Below are 13,929 nucleotides of genomic sequence, written 5' to 3' on the forward strand. Positions count from 1 at the left end.
GGGTTGAGATTTTTGGGCTAAGGGCCAGAGGTGGTGGCTGCAATTCAATTAAGGAAGCATCGGCGCTGGTGACGACCAAGAGCTAACCAAAATCGGAGGCGGACGAGATCGGAGGCGGCGGCGGCCTATGGCCGAGGTGGAGGCGGTCTAGAGCAGAGGCGGCGGCGGCCTAGAGCGGAGGCGGCGGCCAGAAGCAAAAGTCGGTGAGTGTCAACTCGGAGGAGTGTGACCGCAGTGAATTTCAACCCGACTCCGATGCACTTTTTGGCTCACACACCTGAAATGTAATTAGTAATTAATCTGCAATTGTTACTACAAGCTTCATAACATATTCAATCCTTGTTGCACACTACAAATAATTGCAAAAATAAAGTTTGAAAAAAAAAACTAGTTCGCAAATCGCAGAGGAGGCATGGTATAGGTCGGAAGTCGGAATGGTCGGATGCATTGACGAACAGAAACAGACGGCTTGGCAACTTTTACTAACACATATAACATGCGATTTAAATTTTATGTTGTTAATTGTATGTGTTATTCCCTGCATCAATTATTTACATAGTAAAATATACACGCACTCGCTATTTTTGGGATTAGGGGAACGCAAAATGCAAATGGGACGACCGGCTGCTCCAAAAATCATTGAAAATAACTTAGCATTGGGATTTTTATCGTCGAATTCTACTTCAATTTACCTCAAAACGTAACTTTCCGCGCGGTGCTGCACATTGGAGACTCAATTAAATGTTTTTATTCAACACGAAACACGTCGCGACCACTTTCACGAACATCAAACAAACCTGCTGTATTCATCTCAAAATCAAAACACCGACGACGCCTCCTAGCCCATCGCAACCGGCGCGTGACGTCAGCGTGACGTAGACAAAATGTCTGTCGTCGGCCAACTACTCGGCCGAATTGTGAACAATCGGCCGACGGTAACTAAGTTTTTTGCTTTGTTTTCACTTCGGGCTGGGTCTCGAATTTTTGGTTTCCGTTCCCTCAACTGGTGTGGACCACGGTGAAGGCCCGCAAGTTCTGCGAGTTCTGCGAAGGGATCGGACGATGCCTTTGGCTTCTCCTCACCCTTCCGAGGCCTGCCGCGCTTTCTCGGAGCGGGCGGCGGCTCTCCGTCAGCATCATCATTGCCTGCCGGTGCTTTTTCTGCAGCATGTGGCTGCCCCCTGGTGGACTCAAGACCACCCCCAGGGGCAAGAGGCGGGTGTGCTGCCTCAGCTGGAGGCAGGCTGGGCAAAAGGGGCCCGGACTGCCCCCTGGTTGACTCTTGGTCATCCGACTGCGCTGGCAGTGCATCGTGCTGATTAGGCACCAGAGATAAGATATACAGAGATGGTTCACTCAATGTTAAATTTTCGTGACCACGTTGTTAGTCATTTGTTTCATGAGTTGCGGACTTAATCCGCAAATATTAGCAGGTGACGCCAGCGTCGCTTGCCCGACTCCAATCCAAACACGATTAAGACCGAGATGAGCCGATCACGGCCGATCGCGAGCGAGCGAAAGGAGGGGGTGCTGTCTCCTTCAGCCGTGCGTTCGGTTTTTTGGACTTTGCGCGAATGCAACTTTTTTGCGAGATGGCCAATCGATTGGAAATTTAATTTTGATTCTGGTGCTAAAATTTCATCAAAAAATATTCAGCCGTTTTCAAATTACAGCTTGTTTTCCGAGACGCGCCACTCGTCATCGTCTACAGTTCGAGGCGCCATTAAACGTAATATTCTAAATAAAAAACGGCTGAATATTTTTAGATGAAAATTTAGTGTCAGGATTGAAATTAAATTTCCAATCGATTGGCTATCTCGAAAAAAATCTCAAAAATTTAAATCGTTGTGAAAAAATTATATTTTGATTTTGAGCCTTCTGCGGGTAAGTAAAATAAATTTTGACGGCATCAGGTTTATGGAAGAAATTATAGAAAATTTAATTGGCTACATTTTTCTATAAGGGCTTTTATTTTTTGAAATTTTCCTTTTTTTTTTAAAATTAAAAAAAACAAAAAATACTTGCGGAAACGTAAATAACTGCGCTCCAGATAAAGGTTTTTAGAAATGTTTTGGATGACAGGTTAATCAACTAATCATCTAACAACTCTGAAAATTTCAATGCTCTCAATCAACGCAAACTGCAAAAAAGTTGCATTCGCGCAAAGTCCAAAAAACCGAACGCACGGCTGAGGAGACAACACCCCTTCCTCCTTCTTTCGCTCGCCAGAGCTCGCATGTAGGCGGCGACTGAGCTGCCACCTGGCTTTTTCTGCGGATAGTGTCACAACTAAAGGCTTCGGCCCCTTGGCTTATCATTGAAGTGAGAACCCCGTGTTAGGCACAAACGGAGTTGGAGCTATTGGAGGCTGGCCGTCCATGCTTTGCTCGTCATCTCCGAGGAGGTCAAACTGCGGCGCTGGTGCTATTTGGTGCTCAGCAATGGACGACTCTTCGTGTGGCGGCTGCTGCTCTGTGCTCTCTTCTTGTGGTAAGATACTTTCATCGTTCTGACTCTGTGTTTCTGACTGATTGGAGGTTTCAGGAGTGCTGCTCGGAGTTTGATCGGACACGGGCCCTGTGTCAGATCTCCCTGCTGGTGTGCTCGCTGGTGCAGCTGCACCCCCGGAAGCTCCATCTTCATCTCCTGGCGTCGTATTATTGAAGGACAGAGCAAACGGCGCGCCTATTACAATTTGGGCAAGGCTCCCTTTTGGCCGAAGGTGACTGACATGAACGGTGCACTCGGCTTGTTCTCGCTCATCAGGATTTATCAATTTCAAGTCGTAAGTCACGTCACTTCTCCGTCTGAGAACCAAATACGGACCTCGCCATTTTTCTCCATCTTTTCCTTTCTTTCCAGGGCGCATCTCCCTGCGCAGTACCAGGTCGCCGGGCGAAAAGGAAAGTAGAGGGCCTCGGTCAGTGTAGGCCTCTCGTGTCTCTTCGCTAGTTTCAAGTGCTGCTGCGTGGGTGGTCGCAAGACGAGCCCTCAGCTGGTCGACTATTACACTGGGGTCTTTTGACGAATGAAAGGACACTTTTTCTGTTGGGTAAGTGATGTCCTCCCAAGGTAACTCTATGTCTCTCCCCAGCATCATCATGCTAGGTGTCGTCTGCGTGGTGCGGTTCGGACTTGTTCTGATGGCCATAAGGGCAAAGGGCAAATTCTCTTCCCAGTCTCCTTGGCCATTACTGCAAAACTGGTTGATGAAGTTTCCGTACGTCTGGTGGCTTCTCTCCAGGAGTCCGTTTCCTTGCGGGTGGTACGGAGCGGTGAAGATTTGCTTCATTTTCAAGAGCTTGGCAACTGCAGCGATGACAGAGGATGTGAAGTTTGTCCCTCTGTCCGTAAGCAACTCGAGTGGAACGCCGTAACGAGAAATAATTTTGTCCAACAGGTGCCATGCAATTGTTTCAGCGTCGGTGTGAGCCAGTGCAGCTGCTTCTGGGTAGTGCGTGAAGTGGTCCACGAAGGTCAAAATGAACCTGTTGCGTTTCTTGCTCAGAGGAAGTGGACCTTTGATGTCAATAGCGATTCTCTGCAGGCGCCAGACAACTGGGGCAACTGGTCTGTTGAGCACAGGCGGCATATTTTTACCCTTTTTCTGCACACAGGACATGCAGAGGACGCAGTGTTGGCGAACATCCCGGTGCCATCCTGGCCAGTAGAACCTTTTTCTTATGTCATAGAACATCCTGAAGCCTCCTTTGTGTGCACCTGTTGGCAAATTGTGGCAGACCTCCAACACTCGAGGTCTCATTTCTGCTGGAACACAAAGGCGCGGCCCCTCAAGGTCCCTGAAGTAGAGGAGGCCGTCGGCGTCAGTGAAGTATGGACTGAGCTCATTTGCTGGCGCGTCTGCCAGTGTGTTTAGCACTCTTGAGCAATGTTCGTCCTTTCTCTGTGCCACTTTTATTGTCTCTCTGTCCCAGATTTTTGCAATTTTATCCTTGACCGCTGTCTCCTGCGTGGTCTGCATGATGGAGTTAATTTCTACTCTGGAGAGAGCGTCGGCGACGGAGTTCTTGCGACCAGGAACGACTTGGACAGTGAAGTCATACTCGGCCAGCTCTGCTGCCCATCTTGCGAGTTTGCCACCTTTGATTCTGCTGGTGCTCAAAAGCCATTTAAGGCACTCATGGTCTGTCTGCAGAATAAAGTGGCGCCCTCTGAGGTACACGTCAAAGGCACGGACAGCAAAGAGCACTGCAAGGCACTCTCTTTCAGTTGTGTGGTAGTTTAACTCTGCCCTTTTCAGCTTCTGGCTGGCGAACCCAACCGGGTGGCGGCCGTCTTCAAAGTCCTGCTCTAGGGCGGCACCAAGGGCGAAGCCAGAGGCGTCAGTGCTGAGGACAAAGGGCTTGGTCATGTCCGGCAGGCGGAGAAGCGGTTCGCTGCGTAGCAATGCTTGGGTCTTTTCGAAGGCCTTCTGTTGCTCCTCGGCCCAAACGAAGGGCACGTCCTCCTTCAGCAGGTCAGTGAGGACCTTGATGAGGCCAGAGAACTTGGGCAGGTAGCGTCGGAAGTAGTTCACCATGCCAATCCAGCTCCTCAGAGCTTTCTTCTCTGTTGGTGCGGGGAAGCGGACGATGGCCTCGATGTTTTTCTGGTCTGGTTTGGAGCCCAGGGCGGACACTCTGTGTCCCAGGATCGAGACTTCTTGGCGCAGAAAGAAGCATTTTGCTGGTTTGAGCTTCAACTTTGCTTCCCTCAGGCGGTCAAATATGTATTGCAGAGCGTCCCAGTGCTCGAGGAGGAGTTTTGTCCCTGCCACCACATCGTCCATGTAGTTGACCACTCCTCTGTATTTGTTCCTGAAGACTGCGTCCATTAGGGCAGAAAAGTCGGACGGTCCATTTACAAGCCCAAATCCCATCCGAAGACACTGAAATTGTCCGAAGGGCGTTGAAAAGGCTGTCTTCTCTTTTGAAGCCTCGTCCATGAGAATCTGCCAGTAGCCGCTGTCCAAGTCAAGAGTGGAGAAGTAGTTGCTGCCCTGCAGAGAGTCCAAGACGTCCTGGATGTGCGGCAAGGGGTAAACTCTCTTTTTAGTCACCGCATTTAATCCTCTCCAATCAATGCAGGGTCGATACTTGATGACCTCTCCGTCCGGACCGCGCCGTGCCACCATAATCATGGGCGCGCTCCAAGGGCTGTTGGCAGGCTCGATGACACCCTGGCGCTGCATGTCCCGCACCGCGGCCTGCATCACTTCTCTCATGGCCATTGGCACTCGATAGGGACGGACTTTCACTGGCTCTGCATCGCCTCAATCTTGTGCTTCAGCATGTCAGTGCAGCCCAGCGGTTGGTCACTGAAGGCGAAAACGTCGATGTTTTTCAGGATGAGGGCCTTCAGGGCTGGCAGGTGTTCAGGGTCAACGCCGTTGAAATCGAACTGGGCGAGGCGCTGTTCGTCGGTGAGCGGCTGACTGACAGGATTGGGAAGGAAGGGCGGCTCTGTCTCTTCTTCGTCGGCACACACGTTGATCAGATTTGCGCTGTCATTTGGTGGGTCAGGTGGTTTTGGCTCTTTTCTCTGCACGAAGTCATCTTCCACAATGCTGTAATCTGTGCCAATTTTGGCCACCAAAATTCCTTCAATTTTTCCTGCTTTAATGAGAAATGGACTTTTTTCAGGGTTGCTGAGCAGGAGCGAAACTCTACCACCGCGCTCCACTTTGGTGACCATCGGGACAGCTGGGCAGTTCAGTCCGGGGCTCTCAGTGAGGACGAGTACGTCCGTCCCGACGGGCAGCCCTGTGACCGCTTCGATGGATGTGCAGCTGAGTCCACGAATGAGCTCGTCTCTGGGCGCAACAACTGGGAAAAATTCCAGTTCGTGTTCGTTGTCCCGCTGGGGCCTTTTGTCCACCAGTGTGACTTGCGCCTCATGATGGCCAGTGTTGGCGTCCAGCTCGGCGGTGGCCCATGGAAAGTGAAGGCGGTTGTTTGCGTGGTCACTGACGGCTTCATGTGAGTGCAGAAAGTCCAGCCCGAGGAGAGCTTGGTAGCCGACACCATTGACATCGACCACCACGCAGGTGTGTGAAATTTCCCTCCCCAGTACGTTGAACTTGAATTCAGTGCTTCCTTTAACTTGCATTCCCGTGCCATTTGCGCAGCCAAATTTAATGTGACACGGTTTCAGGTCCAGTCCCAGCCTCTTTGCCAAGCTGTAGCGCAAGATAGTGATGGCGCTGCCGCTGTCGATCATCATTGGGATGCGGAGGCGCCCTCTCTGAACCCAGAGGATGCGACCGGGACGAGGCTGGATGGCGTGGACGTTAAGGAAGGACTTAAGGGCGGCGTCTGCGCCGCCTACTGCTGGAAGTTTTTTGTCTGCTGCTGGATGGCAGGAGCGCCACCGGGAACTCCCTGCTGGCCGCCTGCCGAAGGACAGTTGGCTGGTAAGTGTCCCAGTTGGTTGCAAAGTCTGCACGGCAGGAGGGGGCAGGTTGCCAGGTAGTGACCTGGTTGGAGGCAGTACGAACACGGTTTTTGGCAATCCTTAACCATGTGTCCGAATTTACCACATCTGTAACACTTGACTGCTTTCAGGTTGCCTCTCTGCTGCTGTGCGCCCCCACGTGAGTTGGAGAACTGGCCGTAGTGCTGCTGGGGCGGTGCGCTTGCGTAGTGGACAGCGTACTGCGCTCCGGGCGCTGACTGGGCTTGCATCGGAGGAAGAGGAGGTGGAGGCTGCGGCCAGAAATGCTTCTGCGGAGCCTGAGGAAGTTGCGGTTGTGGAATTTGAGCAGCTGCCATTTGAGCTGCTTGCGCCTGGAGGAACTGCATGAGGGCGGCGTACTGCCCGCCCTGGGTGGAGGCGGCTGCCTCGGCCTGCTGGTCGACCCTGCTGGTGTTTCCAGCGGCGGCGCGGAGGGCTTCGGTGACAGCAGCAACCACCAGGTCGGTTTTCTGATTGCTTTGCTTTCGCAGTTTGCGCCCCGTCTCGTACTGAATGGCAGTTTTTAACATTTCCGACAAACTTTTAGGGTTGGTGATCTGGAGAACGTGCGCAATGTCCTCGTGGAGGCCTGCGAGGAACTGCCTCTTCATCTCTTCTTCCAGTAAGTGCTGCTTGATATTTTCGGTTTCTTCGGCATGAGTTTCCCGGGCGTCAAGCATTTTGTGGGCGGCTGTTTCCAAGCGAAGGTAGAATTTCTTCACATTTTCCCACTCTTCTTGTTTCAGGCGCTCGAAGGAGCTCTTGAGAGTGCTGTAGTCCGCTGCCTGCTCGAACTTTTCGGCGAGGAGCTTCTCCAGTTCACCGAGCGTCATTTTCCTGCTGTCCAGCTTCGAGGCATACTTAAAGGCTGGACCGGTCAGGTTGCCAATGGCCACGCTCACCAACTCGGCTTCAGTGATGGCGGGCGTGAGGAACTTTGCCCTCTCGATGCTCTGGATGAACTTCGAGAGCGACGTACCATGTTCGTCTCCGTAGTGGCTGACCCGCATCCCTGCAAATTGCTTGCTGAGAAGAGCGGCGGCTGCGTTGGCTGCAGCGCTTGCAGTGTTGGCGATCAAGTCGTCCGCCTTCTGTTGGTCGACGGTGTTGACGAGGAATTGCTCGAAGTCTATGAGTGGGGAGCTCATCTTGACGGAGTTTACAGATTCGCGCTCAAAATGCCACAACAGATAAAAGAGGGAGTTCTATTCAAGTGCAATAAATGCTCTCAATCAGAGCTTCAATTAATTATTAAATTTTAATTCGGCAATTATTCCTTCAAAACTCGCGAAAAAATGAAAAAAATGCAACTTGGTTAGAGACTCAATACAAAGGGCACTTAACTTAACAGCTCTGGTTCTCTGGGTTCAGGTCAGCCAACAGATTCCTCCTAGTAGCGACGGCGTCCCGTGCAAGGAGGGCGGGAAAATGGCTGCCTGTAGGTGCGGACGCTGTCCGGAACTGTTTGTGGTCGGATGGTGATTGCGGTTCGGAAGAGTCCTTCTGCGCAGTGGGGACGTTCCTCTCGGGGCACAATTGAGCACCCCACACACCTGAACACCAAATCTGTCGTGTAACGACACAGAATTAATATCAACATCCATCCGAGCCCAAACTTAACGCTATTCCCAGAGCTGGAGACTGGCCAAGGAGAACTCAGTTTTGTGTTGCTTCAGGGTTTGTGTTTAAGCTTAATTGGGTTGAGAAAGAAAGCTGGCCTTGCTCTTGCCTTAACCCTTAAGTTGCTGACTAGTAAAGTTGCCTTAAATCTCCACTAATTGGCTAATCCTTAATTTGATGTTTAATTCTTATTCCTACCTTTTAGCTTTACTTTAGTTGTTTAATTTACTTCGCTTTAACCTCTTAGTTTAACATTCACTCAAACACGTGTGGCACACGTGCATCTTAATTACTCTTAATTCAGCTTAAATTCTCTTAGTTGCTTTTAATTTAGTTTTAGAATAACTCTTAATTACTTTACTTTATTATTCTATTTAAGGGTTTATGTTTGACTTCAAATACGACAACAGATATAATTTAAAATGATGATTAAAGTTATATTTTCTTAAGTCCTAAACAATTACAAAATATAATAATAATTCGCTTAATAAATGGCCAGAATAGTTACGTTAATATTGTTAATTGAGAGAGTTTTGTAAAAAGGGGATTCTTGGGTGCTTAAATAACAATTACCAGAATTGGTAGAAATGTGCTTCTCAAAAATGGCGATTTTGGAGATTGATAAAAGTGTACGTGTTTGCGCTGTGAGTCTCCCGGGCCGTCTGACTTGTCCGTTGGCGCTCAGCATTGAGGCAGGCCCGCGTCGACAGGACGCGGAAGTAGGCAGCGCCAGTCAGGGCGCGACGCTCAGGTAGTTTTTGCTCAGGTGGCGGCGCGCGAGAATACAAAAGTTTCGGTGGGGTTGACTTTACTACAGGATAGGGATTCTCTCTTAATTTTCAAATGGCCTAAATTGTCTTAAAATAATTATGTAGGCGGGTGGCCGGCATCGAGTGCGGCCTTGTCAGGTAGCTGTTTTGCTCAGTCTTGGTTCTCGGTCCGTAGCTCAGACTGGACCACGTCATACATGCTAGGCTTTTTCCAACTGAGTGCCGCCTGGATGATCTGTCCCATCATGATCCTCATCATCCGAGACGAGTGCAAGAGAGAGACCAAATCCAAGCAGCAGATCTTCAAGAGGATTGCCATGACTGATGAACGTGACGTCATCATGGCCAGGGTCAAGGATTTGCCCTCTTGGGTATGCTAGAAATAAATTTGTATATAAATAATTATAATAATTTCCAAATAAATCTAGGTATTCTTTCCTGACGTAGAGCGAGCCGAGTGGATGAATAAGGTACAAAACTTATATAAAAGTAACTAAATTTAAGCTTAGGACATTTATTTATTTCATTTTAGATTTTCAAATTAATCTGGCCTAATGTGAACAGCTATGCCCGAGACTTGATCAAAAACACCATCGAGCCAGTTTTGCAGGAAGCTCTGCTGCCTTACAAACTTGGCGACTTTAAATTTGAGAGAATCGTCTTGGGAAATATTGTAAATAATATCTTATCTTAAATTTGGAGATCTCAATTGGTTTTAAATTTAGCCACCCAGGATTGGAGGGATCAAAGTATATGATCAAAATGTGTCAAGGAGTGAGATAATAATGGACATTGATTTGTTGTGAGTTTTATGTTTTTTTTTTTATTGAATGATATGGAACTAAACGTATACAACTATTTAGTTATGGCGGAGACTGTGACATTACTTTCAGTGCTAAAGGAATTAAAGGAGGCATTAAGGACTTCCAGGCATGTTAATGATTTAAAATTAAAATAATTTAATTTTTTCAAATCCAGGTTAGTGGACTTGTTCGAGTTGTGATGAAGCCACTCCTGACGCAAATTCCGCTGGTTGGAGGCTTGCAGGTGTTTTTCCTGAACAACCCTGAGATAGATTTTAACTTGGTGGGAATTGCTGATGTTCTCGATTTTCCTGGATTGAGGTTTATAAATTAAATTTGTTGTTAGAATTTCAATTAAATTTATAAATTCCAGGGATGTTCTGCAGCGAATTATATCCGAACAAGTTGCGGCCATGATGGTTCTGCCCAACAAATTCCCCATCCTCCTGAGTGAGGAAGTTCCAGCCCAAGTGCTGAAGACGCCTGAGCCAGAGGTAAATTAATCTAATTTTATTTTGAATGAACTAATTTCTAACAAAACTTTTTAGGGTGTTTTGAGGATTCACTTGGTGGAGGCGAGGAACCTGATGAAGATGGACATCAGTGTCCTTGGAGAAGGAAAGTCAGACCCATATACTGTTCTAACTATTGGTTCAAAAACCTACAAAACACAGATTATTGAAGGAAGCGTCAATCCAAAGTGGGATTATTGGTGTGAGGTAAGGGAATTTAATAATTGTAGAGAGCAAAGAGTTGAATCATATTTTTCTATCAGGTTGAAGTTTCCTCGTTTAAAGCACAGGAAATTCTGATTCAAGTTTGGGACTGGGACAGAGGATTTCCTGGCTATCAGAATGACGACTGATTCACCAACTTTATTATTTATTGTTGTTCCTTCGCTTAAGCATTTTATTTATCATCAGAGCCGCGAGTTAGTTTGCCGAGTCTTTGTTTTCGTGCCCAGCTGATGTGTTGGCTGCAGCGGAAGAGGGGCGCTCTGTGCGCCGGCGCCAGCAGCAAGAGAGAAGGAGTGGGAAGAGGAAGTTAGTTCCGCTGATTTTTACCCTGCAGGCGAGTGGCGACGTGTCGCGGGCGCTGCGGCTTCGGCCAGCCCCCTGGAGTTTGGGCGGCCAATCAGAGTGCGGCAAGAGGGGAGTGTGATCATCTCCTATACCTACAGCATTGGAAAGTTCGAGAACCTTCTAGAAGAAAGGTGGAGTTTAGGGGTCTCCGATTTCCCAGGATCGTCGATATATGCAAATGAGAAGAAATGATATAAAAACCCGAGCCGCTCGGTAAGCGGCGCACTCTTTGCTCCGGCTCCTTCGGGAGCGGGGAGCGGAGACCCCCGGCGGCCCGCAAGGGCTGCCACCAGGCTGACCTGCGGGTCAGGCTGAGGAGGGCGGCCGGAGGCTATGCCGGTTTCCCTACTCAGTCTGGCTGCAGCAAACGCTGGCTCTATAAACCTGTGCACGGTTTATGGAGCCACGCGTTACGTTAGTTAAATCCCGATGCGATAATGTTTCTATCCAAGCAGCGGATCCTGCAGCCAGAGGGAGGAGCCAAATCGCCGCAGATCAGATTCAGCCTTGCAGAGAGATAGAGTCACCGGGGAACTTCGAGCTTCGAGAGCATCCAGCGTTGGAGCACCGCAGATCTTCCCTGCTCGTCGAGAAGAAAAGCCGCCTCATTGGGAGGTGCAAAAAAAGAGCCTCCAGATCTTCTCCGGCGGCAGATAGAGCAGCAGGAAAGATCGGCGCCCCAAAAGGAGTGAGCTGTTGGCAGTTGAAGCAGCAAATAAAGCGCAGCGGGACTTAGAAAATTCTGCGTGCAGCTTTTGCGAATCCAGCGGCCGGAGAACTCCGTCCCGCCGAGGGATAGAGCCGGCCCAACGCGCCTAGAGTTCAGCCAGAGTCTCCGGACCATCCTGACAAGTGTGTCCTGGAGAGAGGAGTTGGAGAGTGAGCGTGAGGGATCGTGGGAATAATGTCCGCCGAGCCCCCCGAATGCGTGGCGGCGTGCGCGACGCGGATGAGAGCGAGCGCGAGCGGATCACGACTTTCTTGGAAAGTGAGTTTTTTAAACGTCCCTGAATATTGTTTTGTTACTCATATTGTTAATTGTTTAATTATCTTAAAAATAATTATTATTAATTTCAAGGGCAACTATCGATATCAACACCCTCGTGCAACGAGGCCAGTCAGACATGGTATAACCTGAGCTGAAAATTATTTATCTTTAGTTAAGAAAATTTTTTAGTGGATTCCACTTGAAGAAGCAAAGCATGGTGACATCCACCTGCGATTCACTTGGTTTGGACTGAGCACAGACAGGAATGATTTGGCGGCCGTGAGGATTTATTTTATTAAAATAGGAAGTAAACTTACTTGATTTTCATTAGACTTTGGCCGAAACAAAGCTTTTGCACCTAAATGGAATGTCGTCTGCCCTGTTCATCATCTACATTGACTGCGCCAAGCAACTTCGGGTAAGCAAGTCAAAACCTATATGATTTAAAAACTATTTGCCAATTTGAATGCAGTCTGTGAAGGACAACAAGAAGCCTGACCCTTACTTTGTGATTAATCTTGGATCAAAAAGCGAGCAATCGGCTGTGGTCATGAGGACCAACGACCCCGTCTGGGAAGTGGGCTACACTTTCCTTGTGCAAAACCCCGACTCGGACACCCTGCACATTAAAGTATACAATTTTTGTATCTTTGGTTATACTTTTAAATTTGTTTTTTACTAGGTGATGGATCAAAAAACCACGTCTGAGTTGGGCAGCTTCACCTACAACCTGGTTGGTCTGTACGAGAGACGTCTGCTGCAAGTAAACAACCAGCCCTTCCGTTTGAAGGGAGCAGGACCGGGGGCAAAAATATTCATGTCTATGCAGCTGAGGGTAAATCTTTGCCCATTTTACTAGGAGTGGGGTTAATTTTGTGTGACAGATCTTGAAGAAAGCCGATGTCAAGAGTATCACGATTGATAAGTCTGGTGGCAGCTCCCCTGTCCACAAGAAGGAGCCCAAAAGGAATTTCTCAACGGATTCGGCTAGCCTTGACACAGTTAGTGTTGGCAGCATCAAGGCAGCCATTGAACCCCTGGTTGAGAGTTCAATTGCCCCTGCAGTCGTCAACGCCGCACCCCCGTCTTCGATAATCGAGTCAGGATTGCGCCGCCGTGGAACCATTAAAAAGTGAGGATATAAGATTATAGCATGATAATTTTTCTCAATTTAAATTATTTTGTGCAGCACCAACATTGGCAGCATTCAGATGACCATCGGCTACAGCCACCCAAGGCAGAGATTGGTTGTCACTGTGCACAAAATTGAGTATGCCCAGACTTTAAAATTAAAATATTGATGACTTAAAACTCTTTTATTTTTAGAAACTTACCTCTGGATGACCCCACTAACCCTCCTGACCCTTACGTCAAACTCCACCTGTTACCAGACAAGTCCAAAGAGCACAAGAGAAAAACTGAGGTACTTTTTGTTAAATTTATTATAGGAATTATATTTATTTTTGTAAATTTCAGACTGTCAAAGACGATTGCAATCCAAATTATGAGGAGACTTTTGAGTATGTCATGTCTGAAGGTGAGCTGCATGGACGCAAACTGGAGGTCTCTGTCCTGTCCAACAAGAACTCCATGTTTTCTTCCAACCCTTTGATGGGACAGGTAAATATACTCTTGTATTTGAAATAGCTCAATTTAAAGTTTAATTTTTTTAAGGTGGTCATTACCCTATCTGAGTTGGACCTGTCCGAGAACAACAAGGATTGGTACACACTACTGAAAGCCTAGCATCAAGTTTTGGAATCAAACTATTCAATGTACCGAGTGTGGCCGCCCCGTCCCTGAGGGGTCGCAGAGACGGAGAAGGACACACAACTTCTGCCCTATGGCAGGGTAATCCGCTAGTGACTCCGAAGATGTCCGAACCCGATGTCGACACACCTCCGTAACAAAATATGACAATCCCTTATAGCTCCATATAACAACCCTGTTCTGTCTTCAGCTCTCACTGCTCCCCCGCACCCTCGGTAAGGCGATTTCCTGCGGGACAGCAACCTCCTCAGGTCAGTCCTCCCGCTCGAGTTCCAGGCCTCCCAGGGGAAAGTCCCACCAGTGGGGCAGCTTTTCCTGGAGGCCCTCGGCCAAAAGGTTCCCTCGAGTGGTGCTGAATGCTAGCTAGCGCCGATGGTCAAGATTCCCTCTGAAGGGCAGACCCAATGGTCTGTGCCTTCTTTTGGTCCAGCCCAATGGCTGAT

At 48.5% G+C, this 13,929-nt stretch overlaps 1 protein-coding gene across 1 annotated transcript; it reads left to right on the forward strand.

Moving 5' to 3' along the window:
• The first annotated feature begins 8,352 nt into the window (after positions 1–8,352).
• On the forward strand, positions 8,353–13,929 carry LOC132195974 (extended synaptotagmin-2). The gene is made up of 22 exons (XM_059618314.1): positions 8,353–8,944; positions 8,982–9,214; positions 9,272–9,313; positions 9,376–9,516; positions 9,569–9,645; positions 9,707–9,773; positions 9,822–9,967; positions 10,020–10,140; positions 10,195–10,365; positions 10,422–10,500; positions 11,698–11,716; positions 11,807–11,855; positions 11,906–11,995; positions 12,048–12,134; positions 12,189–12,347; positions 12,399–12,551; positions 12,601–12,848; positions 12,906–12,986; positions 13,043–13,139; positions 13,193–13,336; positions 13,391–13,619; positions 13,677–13,929. The coding sequence occupies exons 2-21, from the start codon at positions 9,041–9,043 to the stop codon at positions 13,460–13,462; spliced, it is 2,217 nt and encodes a 738-aa protein (XP_059474297.1). The 5' UTR covers positions 8,353–8,944; positions 8,982–9,040; the 3' UTR covers positions 13,463–13,619; positions 13,677–13,929.

Source organism: Neocloeon triangulifer, unplaced genomic scaffold (assembly GCF_031216515.1).
Source record: "Neocloeon triangulifer isolate White Clay Creek 2 clone unplaced genomic scaffold, ASM3121651v1 ptg000011l, whole genome shotgun sequence".
Lineage (NCBI taxonomy): Eukaryota > Metazoa > Arthropoda > Insecta > Ephemeroptera > Baetidae > Neocloeon > Neocloeon triangulifer.